This window comes from Amphibalanus amphitrite, unplaced genomic scaffold (genome assembly GCF_019059575.1).
Source record: "Amphibalanus amphitrite isolate SeventyFive unplaced genomic scaffold, NRLGWU_Aamphi_draft 001836F_arrow, whole genome shotgun sequence".
In the NCBI taxonomy this organism is placed as follows: Eukaryota; Metazoa; Arthropoda; class Thecostraca; order Balanomorpha; family Balanidae; genus Amphibalanus; species Amphibalanus amphitrite.
In genome coordinates this window covers 40,394-55,860 of record NW_024883329.1, presented here as the reverse complement: position 1 = coordinate 55,860, position 15,467 = coordinate 40,394, and the positions used below count along the sequence as shown (strand labels likewise).

General features: G+C 45.6%; 1 protein-coding gene across 9 annotated transcripts in view; it reads right to left on the bottom strand.

The window, feature by feature from the left end:
• Nucleotides 1-15,467, bottom strand: part of LOC122375426 (BAG domain-containing protein Samui-like) — a 56,396-nt gene that overhangs the window by 1,017 nt on the left and 39,912 nt on the right. For 5 of the 9 annotated variants that reach the window (XM_043354805.1, XM_043354804.1, XM_043354809.1 and 2 more), the window contains 5 exons: nucleotides 12,686-12,751; nucleotides 10,978-11,066; nucleotides 9,525-9,666; nucleotides 2,160-2,273; nucleotides 811-895 (listed from right to left, as the gene is read on the bottom strand). In XM_043354805.1, the coding sequence (XP_043210740.1) occupies nucleotides 811-895; nucleotides 2,160-2,273; nucleotides 9,525-9,666; nucleotides 10,978-11,066; nucleotides 12,686-12,751 (496 nt within the window). Of the gene's footprint in view, nucleotides 1-810; nucleotides 896-2,159; nucleotides 2,274-9,359; nucleotides 9,667-10,977; nucleotides 11,067-12,685; nucleotides 12,752-15,467 lie in introns of all 9 variants that reach the window. The other 4 variants (XM_043354808.1, XM_043354806.1, XM_043354812.1 and 1 more) reach the window with 2 other exon arrangements.

The window sequence follows — 15,467 nt, the reverse complement described above, 5'->3', positions numbered from 1 at the left end:
TTGTCCTACTCCCAAATCGCTAAAACCATTCATAATATAGGTATAACTTTTCTTCGTACAATTTCTGATCAAATGACGTACACAAATGACAAATGATGTACCTACCGTAAAATAACTATCTTAGTTTAGACATGCCAGACCAGATGAGTTCGTCATTGAACCTTGCATGGTCCTTTGATTTGTTAGGACACTGTTAGTCTCAAAACACAGTGTCGCATTCCTAAGCAGGAAGCATATCACAGTTTGGGTACATTCAGAAGTTAGTTAAATTAAACATCATACCGCGAATGCATTCTTACCTCTCATAAAACAAAAGAGTGCAGGATGTTCAGGCAATATCAGAGCTAACAGAGCTCCGTGCTGTTGTGAAAAAGAAATGGAAGAAAGCCATGCGCTGACGTTGTTTATCAGACACATTGGTTAAATTAACTTCAAAATCGTCAGCAGAGCGGGACAAAATGGCGGAGGTTATGGTACATGTATATTTACACTGCTCTGTCTCAAACACGGGACAGCGAAAGCAAACCAGCACTCGTCGACTTATCCAAAAAGCCAGAGTCGCTGCGAGTTCCGCATTGCACCAACGTAACGCCCGGCTGGGCGCTTATTGGATGTTATAACACCAAGCCGAGCGCTCATTGGCTGCTATAACGCCAAGCCGGACGCCTATTGGCTGTTACAGCGGCAAGCCGGACGCCTATTGGCTGTTACAGCGGCAAGCCGAGCGCTTATTGGCTGTTACAGCGGCAAGCAGGGCGGCCATTGGCCGAGAGCGGACGTGATGCCCGTTGATTGGTCATTCCGCCGTACCGACAGACCACATGAGCTTGTTGAAGGAGTAGCTCTGGGCAATCTTGTCCGAGTTGGTGAACATTGAGGGCGGCTGGTTGACGGCCTGGGGACACGGTTGAGATGAGGTCAGGTGAGTTCACCTGACGTCAGCAGGGGTCAGCTGGGGAGGTCAACTGAGGTAGCTTGATGAGGTCAGCAAAGGTCAACTGCCGAAGTCAGCTGAGGTTATCTGATTAAGTCAGCTGAGATCAAACGGTCATCAGAGCTCGATTGAGGTCAGCAAAGGTCAGCTGGTGAGGTCATGAGAGGTCAAATGCTGAGACGATCAGAGGTCACATGAGCATACACGAGATCGCTGTTTCACAAGTTATTTGATATAATAAGAGGAAAGGAGACAGCGAAAGGCAATACATGTTTCTACACGACATAACGCGAAACAGTAAATCTGTTAAATGACAAAGTTCCATCAGCTATAATAAAGGAAAACCAATGAGCTGGCTCAATAATATAGGCTACGCATTTTCCACCTTAAACAAAACAATAGTAAGCACATCTTAATGTCATGATACAGCTAGATGCATTTAAACTACAAAAGGGAACGCTACAAAAGGAGCCTTGACGTCCTCTTCTTTAAGAGGAAAGACGTCAATTCACACGATAAAACATCGAACAACGTCCCAAAGCGATCTGCTTGACTTTCTCGCTTCGCTCCGACTGATCTAACTGGCAACCTAGGTTACCATGTTCAACTGTTCATTGCATGCTTGTTGCCTTCTGGACTATTGAAATGACTTTGAATCAAAGAATATCTTGTAGCATGATGCATAGCTAACTATTTAGCCTACCCAGCTAACCGCTCATTTTTGCTTGCTTAAGTGGGTACATTTTATTAGTAGGTATGTAGGTACACTCGGGGGCAGGTTGATGTTCCACCACTCCCTATCTCTCGGGCTCCCATGGCTCGGCACTGGCTGAGCTGCCAGTGGCAGCACTGGCAGCACTGGTACTGGCAGGCAGTGCTGACCAGTGCTGAGGGCAGGCAACACTGGCAGCAGCCAATGCTGAGCCATGGGAGCCCGGTGGGTAGGGAGTGGTGGAACATCAACCTGCCCCCGAGTGTACCTACCTAATTTTCTCGAAAAACTACACTACGCAAGGTCAAAGGCGGAATTCGTCAACCGATATATCACTACCAATTATTTTGGCACTTATTTACAGGAGATCAAGTCGACAACCTGCATCAATGCAGAATTGCAGACTCATACTGATACGAGCATGTCTCTGCACTATTGAATATGAAACAAGAACAACTGCTACAATTGCCTCGTGGCGTTGCCCTGGTGGCTGCTACACGTACTACCACTTACTGGAGCGTCCGGCAGATCGCGCTGCGGCTGCGGTACGGTCTGTCGGACGGGCCTCTCGCTGGGCGGGGGGAGCTCACGCTTCTGGGCCTGTTCGGGAGGGGGCCAGACGCCCCTCTGCGCCCACAGGGGGTTAGCGGGGCACACGGGGAGGGGGGGGGGACGTGCCCTTTTCCCGACTGCCGTGGCCAGTAAGGATTCTCTAACATTGTTGAGAAGGATGTTGTGAACAAGGATCCTTGTTCACAAGGATCACATAACGTCTCGAGACGTTATGAATTTGAAGCATCCTGATTCTTAGTAAAAGACACCTGAAGGATCATTTTCTAACATGTATATCTAATGATGTGATGAAATTGAAATGCCCTGTTTTTTTTTGTTTTTTTTTTAGAAAAAGCTTAAGTTTCAAATGGTAGCACGAATATTTAACAAAACATTAAATTATAGTATACTAGAAAGGATTTCTGAAGTCGCGAGACACCGTAAAACTTTCGGACGCCGCCGTACAGGTCGCGACCCGTCACCGATCGCAGAATTCCAGGTCGATGACAGAAAGTTCAAAGTTCCCGTGATAAATTCTGTATTGTCGGCGCCGTGGGCGTCAGTGAGGCTGACGTCTGTTTTGTTTCGGACGGCCCGCTCTCGAGGCCGTTGACTTTGGCTCGGGTGCCGAGCCGTGAGCGTCCCCCCACAGGGGGCGGTAGGGGGAGGGGCGGTTTTGGCCGACACTGCCCGGAGGTGAGGTCAAAGTCAGCCATCTGTCACACGGGGGAGAGAGAGAGAGAGAGAGAGAGAGAGAGAGAGAGAGAGAGAGAGAGAGAGAGAGAGAGAGAGAGAGAGAGAGAGAGAGAGAGAGAGAGAGAGAGAGAGAGAGAGAGAGAGAGAGAGAGAGAGAGAGAGAGAGAGAGAGAGGGCCACGGCAGTTGGGCAGAGGAGTTCACAATGGTCGCGTTAGAAAACACAGCACATAGCCAGAGCGATATTAGCGGCAGCAGCGCATGACACAGAGCATATGAGTAAAGCAAAAATAAAAACAGATCCGTGGTTATAAGAAGCAAGTTAGGCAATTAGTCCTAGAGTTAACAGCACATGACTCCATTGTTGTGGATATTACGTAACGTTTTATCAATATTATTTAACCCCTTTGACCTCTGAGAAGTTAGATAGCAAGACTTCGTATGCATGGAGTGGATATAGGACATGCATGCGTGACCTAGTTTTGGGAATGAAACATAATAAGCAATAATACTTTCTAAGAGCGGTGATAAGGTTATTTGGTATTTGGCAAGGAATCTCACTTGGATATTTGAGACTAGTTGAAAGTCGTGACAAGTCAGGTAGCATACACTGCATATTCCGTGATCCATTATTCAACGAAGCGATGCGCCAGCTTTTCCAATTGTTGCGAAAGCCAAATGTAAATTATAAGGTAGTTGCATCAGCAGGGCACTTAGGCACACATTTTACCGTTCCGTAGATCTGCAAGTGTTTAAAATGCAGGTTTAGCATGGTTCTACACTTTGTTTAGGTTATAGTTAGCCAAGATGTGGCGGGCAGCTGTTTCTCCGATGAGTTGAATAACGTTGAACGTAATATGCGGCGTACTCATGGGGATGCCACTGAGAGGTTAGGCAGGTTAAGCTGTGGTGGTGGGAAAGGAACGTCCTAGATATACATGTGCATATTAGATTGGGGGTCGCCACGCCCCATATTCTCGGAAATCGAGATAGGGGTACCCAGCTGGTGTTTTTCAGTGGCATGAGTGAGCTAATTTTTGGACAAATAAGACATATTTTTATCATTAAATGTGTTAGTGATCCCTGGAAATTACGAATGTTTGGAATAGAATATTTGTAATGGGTTGCACTGACCTTTAATTTTTTTCTTCTATTTCTCCCATGCATATTCCGCTTATTACGCCTGACATTCATCCTTCAGAACAACGATTAAATATATTCAAATAGGGTTCAACTTCTAATGATTTGCAAAAAATGTGCCTTGGGGTCTCTAATTACTTTTTCGATTTTAACACAATACTAAAAGCAAATCATGAAGAATTGTGAAGCTTTTAGCACTATAGTTCGTTTTTTCTAAGTTCGACCTTCACTGTAATCGTCTCTTTGAACACAGCACGAGAATTGCTAGCCGAATTACTTAGAAAACAGACTGGTGCACATTGATTTCACAGACGATTAATTTTACTCAAAATTATTTCTTCGTGGCTCTTATTTCCCAGACTCCCAACTCGTATTTGCCCTTATATATAACCCCACAGGGAAAGACAACTTGTCAGAAATTATAATTGAACTAATCAATAAATCGCACGGCGTTTAATAGAAGTGTATATCATCGGTGTTAAAAACTTATTTTGAAAATATTATTCATATCTCCAGTACAATGTGCGCTAACCAGCTTTCTAAGTAATTCAGCTGGCAATTCTCGTGCTTTGTTCAAAAAGATGTTTACAGTGAGGGTCGAACTTAGAATAAACGAACTATAGCATGTTCCGCAAAATCCTCAATTTTCCACGTTTCCCTGTATCGTTCAAAAAGTACCTCTATCCAGGAGGGAAGTAATTATCACCCTCCAACTGGATATCAGCTCAGAAAAACAAGTTGGGCCCTCCGCCGTTGTCAGAAGCCACTGTCAGATTGGGTGTCAGAGCTCAAATTACTTCCTGCCCCGGGACAGCCGCCCACCGCCGCCGCCGCCGCCGCCAACGCCAACGCCGCCCCAGGAAACTCCAACTCAGCTATGGAGTGGTTCAAATAGTGAAAGCTGCGGAGTTTTAGTGGGAATAGCTGCTGGATCCCTACCAAGCAAGCTAAGAAGGCTGGCTTAGCTCGGCTGTGAAGTTGATACAGCCTACAGGTAGCCTTATGAGTCATGGATCCACTCGAAAATCCCGTTGTAGCGGGAAAGCTGCAACAGCTCGACCAAAAAATATATTTCAGAGGAGTACGCTGCTGAATCTCCACCAGGACCAGGGAAGTATCATAACTCAACCAAGGACATATGTATTGAAGCTCCCAGCGAGCGGATAATCAACTAAATTTCATCCACTAGAACTTGACTGCAGCTGCTCAAATAGGCTGGGGACGGGGAGTGGTGACTTTCCAAGCGCCTTTGAGGAGATACTGCGGTTCAACAGGGCAACTACGGTAGCTCAACAGGACGTCAGGACAGCTACGGTGGCTCAAAACTGCGGCGGCTCAACTGGACAGCTGAAATCGCTATACTGGGCAGTGGGCAGCTACGGCAGCTCAACAGGTCAGCTTTGGCAGCTCAAAGCTGCAGCAGCTGCTCAGATGGGCGAGCCGCCGCAGCCAGCCCAGCCCGTATCTGTTATACAGACACCTAGCTGGCACCGCCAGGGGCAAACACACTGTCAGAGGCTAAAAATACCGCAGCTACCGTCGACCCAGACGCCCTGACGTTCCCCTTCCCTGCCCCCTCCCCCCGCCAGGACTGAGGGGAGCGCACAGGCTGCTGGGGGTCCGTACAGGCCCTTGAATTCCGCCACAGATGAGGTAGTTATGGACCGGGCCGGTTGATGCAATTGATTAATTTTGCCGCTGTGGTTTGGGTTGTTGAAATGTGGTCAAATATTGGCCAGAGAGTGGTGGTGTCGTGTTCAATTTGGCGTTAAGCAGCTGCGAGCGAAACTGGGCGGACAGCTGATGAGCGAAATAGCAGATGAAAGTTGATATACTCCAGGCCGGGCCGGATTGCTCCCACTAGATGCCGGCAGCGCTCGTGCGTTGCCTTGGGCCAGAATTGGAGGATCCATAGCCCAATGACTTCATTAAAAACCGACTTTTGTGTCGCTAGAATCATTTATATATTAATCGTCCATCGTTAAGGTGTCAAATACGAATGCACGGCAAACTTCATTGATTAAGATGAGTGATAAGAAAAAGTGATTTCATTATTTGAAGATTACCTCGAAGTGAGGTATTTCTTGCTTGTTTTTACGTCTTTCCATTCTCTATACATAACTTTAAAAATGTACATCAGCTATCGATTATCGACGTTGAATCAGGTATTTGTGCATGACAGCTTGGATATTTATAATGAAAATGCACATGTATTGTAGCATAAAGTTACAGAGCTAGACATCGATCGTGGGGTGGCATGTGCATTGCATGATCTGTTCCTACGTCTTATTTCCCCTGGGATAGTTCATGAATGCTGAATTGGATCGCATTGAAGGATGGGTAGCCTGGTTTATGACAGAGTCCTCGGGGAACGCTGTCACAAAGTTTCTGGCTGTCAGTATCTGAAAGAGACAGTCTTTGTCTCTGCCGGTCTATGATTGTATCTCTGTAAAGATTCACACACATAGACACGTCAGGGGGCACTCAGTGTTACCGAATCCATGTATGTACAGAGCTGCTCCGCCGCCGGTTTGACCTGAGATCCACCAATTGAGGTAAGATCACGTACAGGTCTCGCGGGTTTTAGCGGTAGATTTTGCACCTAGAAAATTTAGTGTACTTCGGGCTATATTTTCGTCGTCTTATGCTTTTCAGTGTTGAAGATGCGATCGACTTGTTGGTTTACAAGCCGGCCATGATCGTGTAAAATGGCTTTATCGTAGATCGATTAGTTTCTGAGATATAACCGGAAATGTTAAAGTGCAAAACCTACCGCTTAATCTCGCGAGAGCCGTACACAGTGGATTCATATGCGCCTAAAAAAGGCGCACACCTTGCATATGGGACAGTAAGATTTAGTAGAAAGATATAATAGAGATCATAAGGGACTGTGGGCTTCTTTTCGATCGAGGGAAATTAATAAGATGGACAAAAATTGATGTTAGACAGAAAAAGGATTAAAACGTAGTGCAATTAAAAAAAAAAACGGGAAGAAAGAGAACAAAGAAGTGGGTGGAAGGAATCGATAATGGATGGAATAAGCGAGACGAGTTAGGAAGGAACATATGTAACGGGACGACAAAGGACAAGCAGAAATAGAATGGAACCAGGCAAGGCGATGCAAGAATGAAAATAGGCAATACAAGAAGGGACAGGCTGGTACATTAGCTAACCATATCCATGATAAACGTCGCATGAATTTGTAAACAATGATACAATTTTCCTGACCGTTGATTGGTGGATCCGGTCAGATCGGCGGCGGACGACAGCACACAGAAAGAGAGCGACAGAGTGATATTACAGAGAGGTGAGAGGGTTAGAAAGTGTAAGACACGCGCCGGTGAGTCGGAGTGAGCTGGCGGCTGCTCGCCATGTAAGAACCACCGAGCAAAACGCGACTACGTTGCTGAGTTGTCAAAAAATGCAAAAGCGATTGTGAGTTGACCACAGAAAAGTGTTGATGCCCGACTGAAGAGAGAGGGGGTGACATTGGTCGTAATGGGGCCATGGCGTTTGCTCTAGAGTTGATATTTTGTACCTTTTTCTTAAACAACTATGCCGTAACGTTTAATCAGCTGGAAACGAAAGCTAACGTCTGAGAAAAAATATTCATTTGTTTCTAAGGTTAAATTAAATCATATAAAGCTCCACAAAACATAACAAGAAACAAAACAAAAATCAAGTACCTGCAGTTCTTCTGAACATAGAGCTTCAAACTTTTGCCTCCCCCGCTTCAAAGGTCAAGTTTGGCACTCGGTAAGCTAAGTTTGAAATCTCTTTTCGCACTAATTACACGCTCATAAGGTTTATTGATTAATACCTTGCTTACCCACTACATAGAAACAACGCCCGTATAAGAGTGCAACTCTCTCGAACTATCGATTTCCAGATAAAGCAAAATTTATTCTCATAACCTCTGCTTTATGTAATAATTGAATGAGGACTTTACTCCACAAGAAATCGTTCGGGTCGGAGCTTTCGAATTGTATTACAAAGCTTCGTCAGCGTATCGTAATCGGGTTCGGGGGTATCGGTCTCAAAATTGAGGGCGATTCGACCCCCGAACCCGAGTACGATACGCTGACGAAATTTTTAATACAATTCGAAAGCTCCGACCCGAACGATTTCTTGTGGAGCATAGTCCTCATTCAATTATTACATTAGCAAACTCCACATCATGTCCTTTAGTGAACCTCTGCTTTATGTAGCTTCTTGTAGTCATCTTAACCCTATTCCTGGCGGGGGGGGCCTCAGGAGCCCCCCCCCTGAGGTTTTTTGGTTATTTCTCCCAAACGCGTTGAGCTAGGAAGCTCAAATTTTCTGACTTTTCCTAAAAGGCTTCTACGCAACATGTCTGTAAATTTTGAGTTGATCTGACCTCAGGTCAGGTCACCAGAGGCGGTTTGGTGACCCTACCTCAGAAAAGTTTGCAATCACGCCAGAGCTAGAGTTTTTGACCGATCAATTTCTTCTCTTCAGGGTTTAGTTAGGATACCAGTATGTGCAATTTGTATATCTCGGAATTTTGATATCGGTGACCTAAGGTCAGGTCAATTTCGCGACCTCCCCATTATAAGTCAATGGGGGAAAAATCAACTCCCTGTTTTTACCACTAAAACGGGTCGGAATGGCCCCATATACCATACATGACTTCATATACGATCAACCTTCACTACCTTGAGGTCTGTTTTGCTGTTGGGCAGCTGTGAGGTCATGTGACGTCATCAAAGGTCACCAAAGGTTTTTGGCCAATAACTCCGTACAGGAACAAGATACAGACGCGTGGATGGTCTCATTGTGTTCAGCTCGTCAAGACGCATCGAATGATATACATGATGACCTCGAGGTCACGTGACCTGAGGTCAACCTTTGACCTTGACCTTTCGAGGTCAACATATATATCATTCGATGCGGATTGACGAGAGGATCACGATGATGCCCTTAGTTTGCTCCTATCTTGACTGATTCGAAAGTTATTCGAGAAAAACTCTCTCCATATCTAGCGCCGCCATTTTGACTTTTTCGACCCCTGTGACGTCATCTTTGACCTGACCTGAAAATGACCTGAGTAAAAATTGTAGATCTTGGCCGTGCGTATCCGATGCCGTTTACCGCTTGTCGCTATCTTGCTTCGTTCTCGAGATCTCAGGGGGGGGGCCGAATCGGCCCCCCGCCAGTTTCTTGTCCCGGCGGAGCCCGCCAGGAATAGGGTTAAAGATTTTATTTCGACAGAAGGAAAGCGCCATGACCCCTGACCTCTATCCCCACTCCTCTCTCCAGTCCTCCCTCCCTCTTTCACAGCAGCCGCAAACACACTCCAACTCACTTGATAGGGTTCTAGCTGGCGGCAGGCGGCGGGAACAGTCGAGGCGGCGGGCGGGCGGTTGGCAGCGGGCGGTAGGTTTTGACTTCGGCGGCGGCGGTTGGGCGGCGGGCGGCGGCGGTGGGCGGTTGTGCCTCTTGGCTCTTAGTAACGATAGGGACGCAGTACCTTGGCCTCGTGAACATCATAGACGACGTGCGACTTGGGCTTGTGCTGCGTAGCAGGTTTCTGCTGGTCCTCCTCCAGGATCATCTTGAGAGTCTCCGAGTTCTGGATGCTGAACTCCTTTCGGGGAGCCCCGCTCACCTGACTGAATATAGGGGGAGGGAGGGGAAGGGGCGGGTGTGAATAAGAAATGGGCTGTGTAGTCTAAGATCAACTAAGCTCATGCTTGTACCTATAATCCTTCAGTTCATTACATGTTTTATTTAATCACCTTGTTCAGCCCAATGGCGCTGTGCAATTCTTTTTTTTCGGTAGAAAATATTGTCGTTAAAATGCGTGTTGTTCGTCGCTACTAACGCTAATTACTTAGAGGCATTGTAGTTCAATATCACGTTATGAAGGCTTCAGTAAAGCCACTCAACTTCTCAAAACTTTACTTAACTTGAGTTAATAACATTTCAAGTGTTATCAAGCATAGCCTTCTTGCATGAAATACAGACGAAGATATGTATTATATAGCAGCATTGCATCAGGCCTGCTTTGGTCACGGTACCTATATAGGAACCGGACGGAAAGGGGACTCTTCCCCATCCCCTGCATTCTGCGTAAGCGGCAAGCTACTGTGTACCTAAGCTTAAATAAATGCGACTCACTTAAACAGCTTTTGTTTGACGCAACAATCTGGGAAACCCCTATAAGGCATTGTTGAAAGGCGTAGCAAATGAGTTAAGTCACTGCAAAGGAAATACCTGTTATTGTTCTATCTAGCATGCGAAAAAGGCTATAGAGCTATTTGACATTCTTTCTGGGCATGAAATAATCATTCAACGCAATATAGGCAAATTTCATGTGTATTCTGCGATGATTTAACCAGTTGCTTCGCATTTAATATTCATCTTTATCTTAATCAGCTTGGCTCTCTGGTTGTTTAGTGATTTAGGAGCTTCGTTCCTGACAATTTACCAATAAGCCATCGTCGTCACTACAGCCCGTCAACATCATCAGATAAACACGAACAGGTAAAAAATAGCATCGGAGACATTTTGAAGACTAGGTAAGATATTTGTTTAGCAAGCTGCATGGTTTCCAGAATGAGAATGTTTGTTTTCTATAGTACAATATCAACTCGTTATAGGAGATGAATGACCACATACATAAACGTTAAGGAGACTGCAATTAATATCTATTGTAGTTTGAGCGTGACATCAGAATATTGCGCCATAAACTACGATAACGTGATTTTTTTTTTAAATGGCATATTAGAGTCACATTTGAAGTCATTCACATATCAAGCATTCATTACCCTTAAATAATAAAACTAACCCAACAAGTCAGACCCAGTTGTAAAGAAAGTTTCAGTTGCTTTGAACATTGTGCTTAGCCACAGCCCAGAACAATCCAAGTGGCAAGCACGTCCCATTTCTGTGACGGGGAGGTTCCCAGCCGACCAACTCACGGGGCAATTCCAGTCTGCTGCTGGATACTGCTGGCCATGTTATCCTGACTGTAGAGATTAGCCGGCGTGTTGAACTGGTGATGAATAATCTGCCGACGAGGTCAAGAGGTTAGTGAGGGGACCGCAAAGGTCAGCCGTTTCGGGGTCATCGGGGTCTGTAGAAGAGCAAATATAACGGACTCAGGAGGAGGGCCAGTAAAGGTTCAAATAAACACGTCATGGAAAGGTTAACATCGGTGTGAAATCACATTGCCCAGTTAAGGTTGTAGGTGTCGTAAAATGCAATGATTCCAAGTTCCAACCGAGAAGTATGAAGGTAGCTCCAACACTTCACATCTAACGACATTTCACTCAATAGATGGCACTAGCGGTATTTGCCTGTGACGTAGGCTGCGCCGCATGGCCGCAAGCATTGCGGCACAGTCTACCAGGCGGCGATTACAATTTGCTCGATAGATGGCGGTATAAGACTACGCCTGCCAGATATGCTGTGCCGGCATACGCTCCCTTGTTGCGAAGCTGAATATGGAATTGGTTGGTGTTATCCTATCATGAATTCAAAATGTTACGCTAAATATGAAGGTTTGAATGTCATTCGCGTAATCGAATCAAAGCTCACATGTCTTTCGATTTGTTTTTCGGATGCATATTTCATGCATCACACAAAGGCTGCTTTTAGAATACTTTGAAATATAGCTTCACTATGGTCCAGATTCAGCAGTCACCATCATTAAATTTTAGATTGAAACGATGCATTACCGAAAGTATTTTAATTCGAAAGCGGAGATTTGGTATTCAACATACCATTCTTACAAACCACATGCCACACGCCGTATTTCATACCACATACCATTGTACCTACCATTCTCGCCTTTGAGAATATTTCTGACCTCTCTCTCTCTCTCTCTCTCTCTCTCTCTCTCTCTCTCTCTCTCTCTCTCTCTCTCTCTCTCTCTCTCTCTCTCTCTCTCTCTCTCTCTCTCTCTCTCTCTCTCTCTCTCTCTCTCTCTCTCTCTCTCTCTCTCTCTCTCTCTCTCTCTCTCTCTCTCTCTCTCTCTCTCTCTCTCTCTCTCTCTCTCTCTCTCTCTCTCTCTCTCTCTCTCTCTCTCTCTCTCTCTCTCTCTCTCTCTCTCTCTCTCTCTCTCTCTCTCTCTCTCTCTCTCTCTCTCTCTCTCTCTCTCTCTCTCTCTCTCTCTCTCTCTCTCTCTCTCTCTCTCTCTCTCTCTCTCTCTCTCTCTCTCTCTCTCTCTCTCTCTCTCTCCTCTCTCTCTCTCTCTCTCTCTCTCTCTCTCTCTCTCTCTCTCTCTCTCTCTCTCTCTCTCTCTCTCTCTCTCTCTCTCTCTCTCTCTCTCTCTCTCTCTCTCTCTCTCTCTCTCTCTCTCTCTCTCTCTCTCTCTCTCTCTCTCTCTCTCTCTCTCTCTCTCTCTCTCTCTCTCTCTCTCTCTCTCTCTCTCTCTCTCTCTCTCTCTCTCTCTCTCTCTCTCTCTCTCTCTCTCTCTCTCTCTCTCTCTCTCTCTCTCTCTCTCTCTCTCTCTCTCTCTCTCTCTCTCTCTCTCTCTCTCTCTCTCTCTCTCTCTCTCTCTCTCTCTCTCTCTCTCTCTCTCTCTCTCTCTCTCTCTCTCTCTCTCTCTCTCTCTCTCTCTCTCTCTCTCTCTCTCTCTCTCTCTCTCTCTCTCTCTCTCTCTCTCTCTCTCTCTCTCTCTCTTACCTTCGGGGTGTGAACACGTCCAGAATCGGGACGATCCTGTGCGGCGGTTCGGACGTTCGTAGCAACCTGTAACGAGCGCACACACAAAGCCAATGCACGCACTGAGAAACTAACATCAGACATACGCTGCCATACCAGTAAGATGTTGAAGTGTGAGAATTTAATATTGTTGTTTATATGTGCTGGTAAGGATTTAGGACTGTTTTCCAGAATGCGAAAAAAAAGTATAAAGCTGTGGAGATGCGGCTTTACAACAGATGAGATGCCGCTCAACAACTGAAACTTAATCTATGCACTTTGCCTAAATTCACAAAAAGGAAGAACGATGCGCCTTAATGAAGTGAGTTCAGCATCCACAAAGTGTGGAGGATTTTGTTTTATACATTGTGGAAAATAATAATGTCGTGTTTTTGTCCCAATTGTAATATTTTGCGATCACAGACACACACAAATCAACTTGTCTCCTTCAGCAACGATAAAAGGGTAGCAACCAACAACAGAACGAGCTAAGCCTCTACCATTGAGGAAGCTGTGCTCGATGAAAAGGTTGGCTTCTACGTCTCAGAAAACTAACTACAATGACAAATGTCGACTACTGTGTTGATTGCTTAAAAGCTTTGAAAACGGGAACCCTTGCTCTGCACGCGCTAAAGAATATCTTACATTCAGTCTAACTAGTTGCATTGTTTTTTGACGGAACGAACAAAGCGACAATCGAAATGTGAACGATATTCTCGTTATCAAAACGCTAGCTGAAAACTGACTACGCATGCAAGACACGCTTTTCTAAAGACTGATAATCTAGCGTTTGGCCATAGCGTGAGGTACTCCTGGTTGTCATGGCTACGAGACCTCCCCTGAAAGAAAGAACATAGAAAGTGTTAACGGAGTGTGCTCTTTTTTAATGCCGCCACGTCTCCGAAGCATCGGCGGTGGTTGAGGCTATGCTTAAAGTTCTATTAGATTTATCGATTTTTATAGCGGGCTCAGAATAATACAATTTGCCTGTTATAAATCACAACAGTTGGTTTCTGGAATAACAAATCCAGTAGATTACTTTCGCTGCAATTCAGGACTTTCTGTTCTTTTGTGTTTGAGTGTTTGTGTTTGCTATGACTGTTGTGGCTGTCTATCAATGTAGCATGTGGCACTGACAAATTTAAAATAAATTGATAACTTCATCGGAAAGGCTTTGCTAAAATTTGGAACTCACATTTTTGACAGAATGATTTTTTGCTGTCTCCAAACAAGCTTCTCATCATCGTATACAAGACTTCCCAATATTTCCTTGTTTTCTAAAAGGCTGCCAGTGGGACAGTGTTAAAGTAATTCATTTTGCTTTTCCCTCCTGTCTTTTAGCCTCTAGCTGTACTCAAGCTCCGACCGTATCGCCACCCTGGGCGCGCTCAGAACATTCTTGGCCCTGACTAGAGATGGGTCTAATATTGGCCGGCCGTCGGACCACCTTGCACCGGTGGCGTCACTCAGTGACGTCAAATGACGTCATCAGGGGGTCTCGCGTTACCACCGACGGCCGTGGAGAGGAACCATCTGGCAGCCGCCGCTAGAAGGGCTGCCAAATGCAGCCGGCCGACAGGCGGGAGAGATTTTTCACGCATAAACTGCGGGCTAGTTTATACAAGAGTAAGACTGACCTAGATATTTAGTGTAACTGACGTCACGATAAGGAACAATCATGGTATGACGCTGATGAATTATGTCTAACGACAGCTTATCTACCGGCAGAGGCATAACAAGCAGAAAAAATGGCTAACGTTGACGGTGGTATGTAAAATGATAGTCATATTTAGATACTGAAATGCCAATGAATTCGTATACGTCTAGCAACCACAACGCAAGAAAAGAACCCGAAGGTCGCTGTAACATTCCAAAGGCATTCGATAATGAAGATGTTACGGTGTGATTGAGCTTTGATATGGCTTGAATGATCGTAAAAATATATCAATACTCGTCAGATTGATCTTCTGATTTACTGAAAAAGATCACAAGAAAGATATGGCCAGTGAAGGAGACATCCAAACTAGGTAACATTTTGCAAAATATCAGAGTGGAAAGGTTTCTGTCGTCAGCAACAGCTCCTTTATCACTGAAAATATATCAAAGTGGGAGATATTCCGGCTTCCCAGATCATTTACGTGCAAAATGCGCATTTGTGACAAGTAAGAGACATGTTCGAGTGAACAACGCAGCGCACGGCTTTATGTAATATGCTATTGGTTCCTGCATTTCCTCGAAAAATGCTAAAACCGGATAGCACGTAAGATCAGGTTTCGAGACCCAATCTCGTTCCCAAAGTCACCAAACCCATCGTCATTACACCGCTCTGCCTACGCTAGACCGCAAACGTCTCGAATTTTTCACATCCACCATCGTTTTCTCCGAATCACTGTTCACCGCACTGACCTGTTCAACAAGCGAACCATCGTGTCGAACCACCTGTTTGAACCGACCACCCACCGTCCTTCCTCGCTACGAACTGACGTTTCCCCGTCCTCTCTCCCCCTCTCTTCCCTCTCTCCGTCTCTCCCCCTCTCGACCTCTCGTTCCGGACCGTCGCGGTCGCGTCGGTATGCGTCGGCCTCTCCATGTCAGGGCGACAGGTCCAAGGTTAGAAGAATCGCGATTGACTGTGTCGCGTCACATTCGTCAGACTTGGATGTCAGCCAACTGGTGGACTTCGGCGAGGGCACGCACGTGACAAAAACAGAACAGGATCGGTCGCCAACTGCTGACGGCGTAAGAAAGATGAACAGCGCAGGTT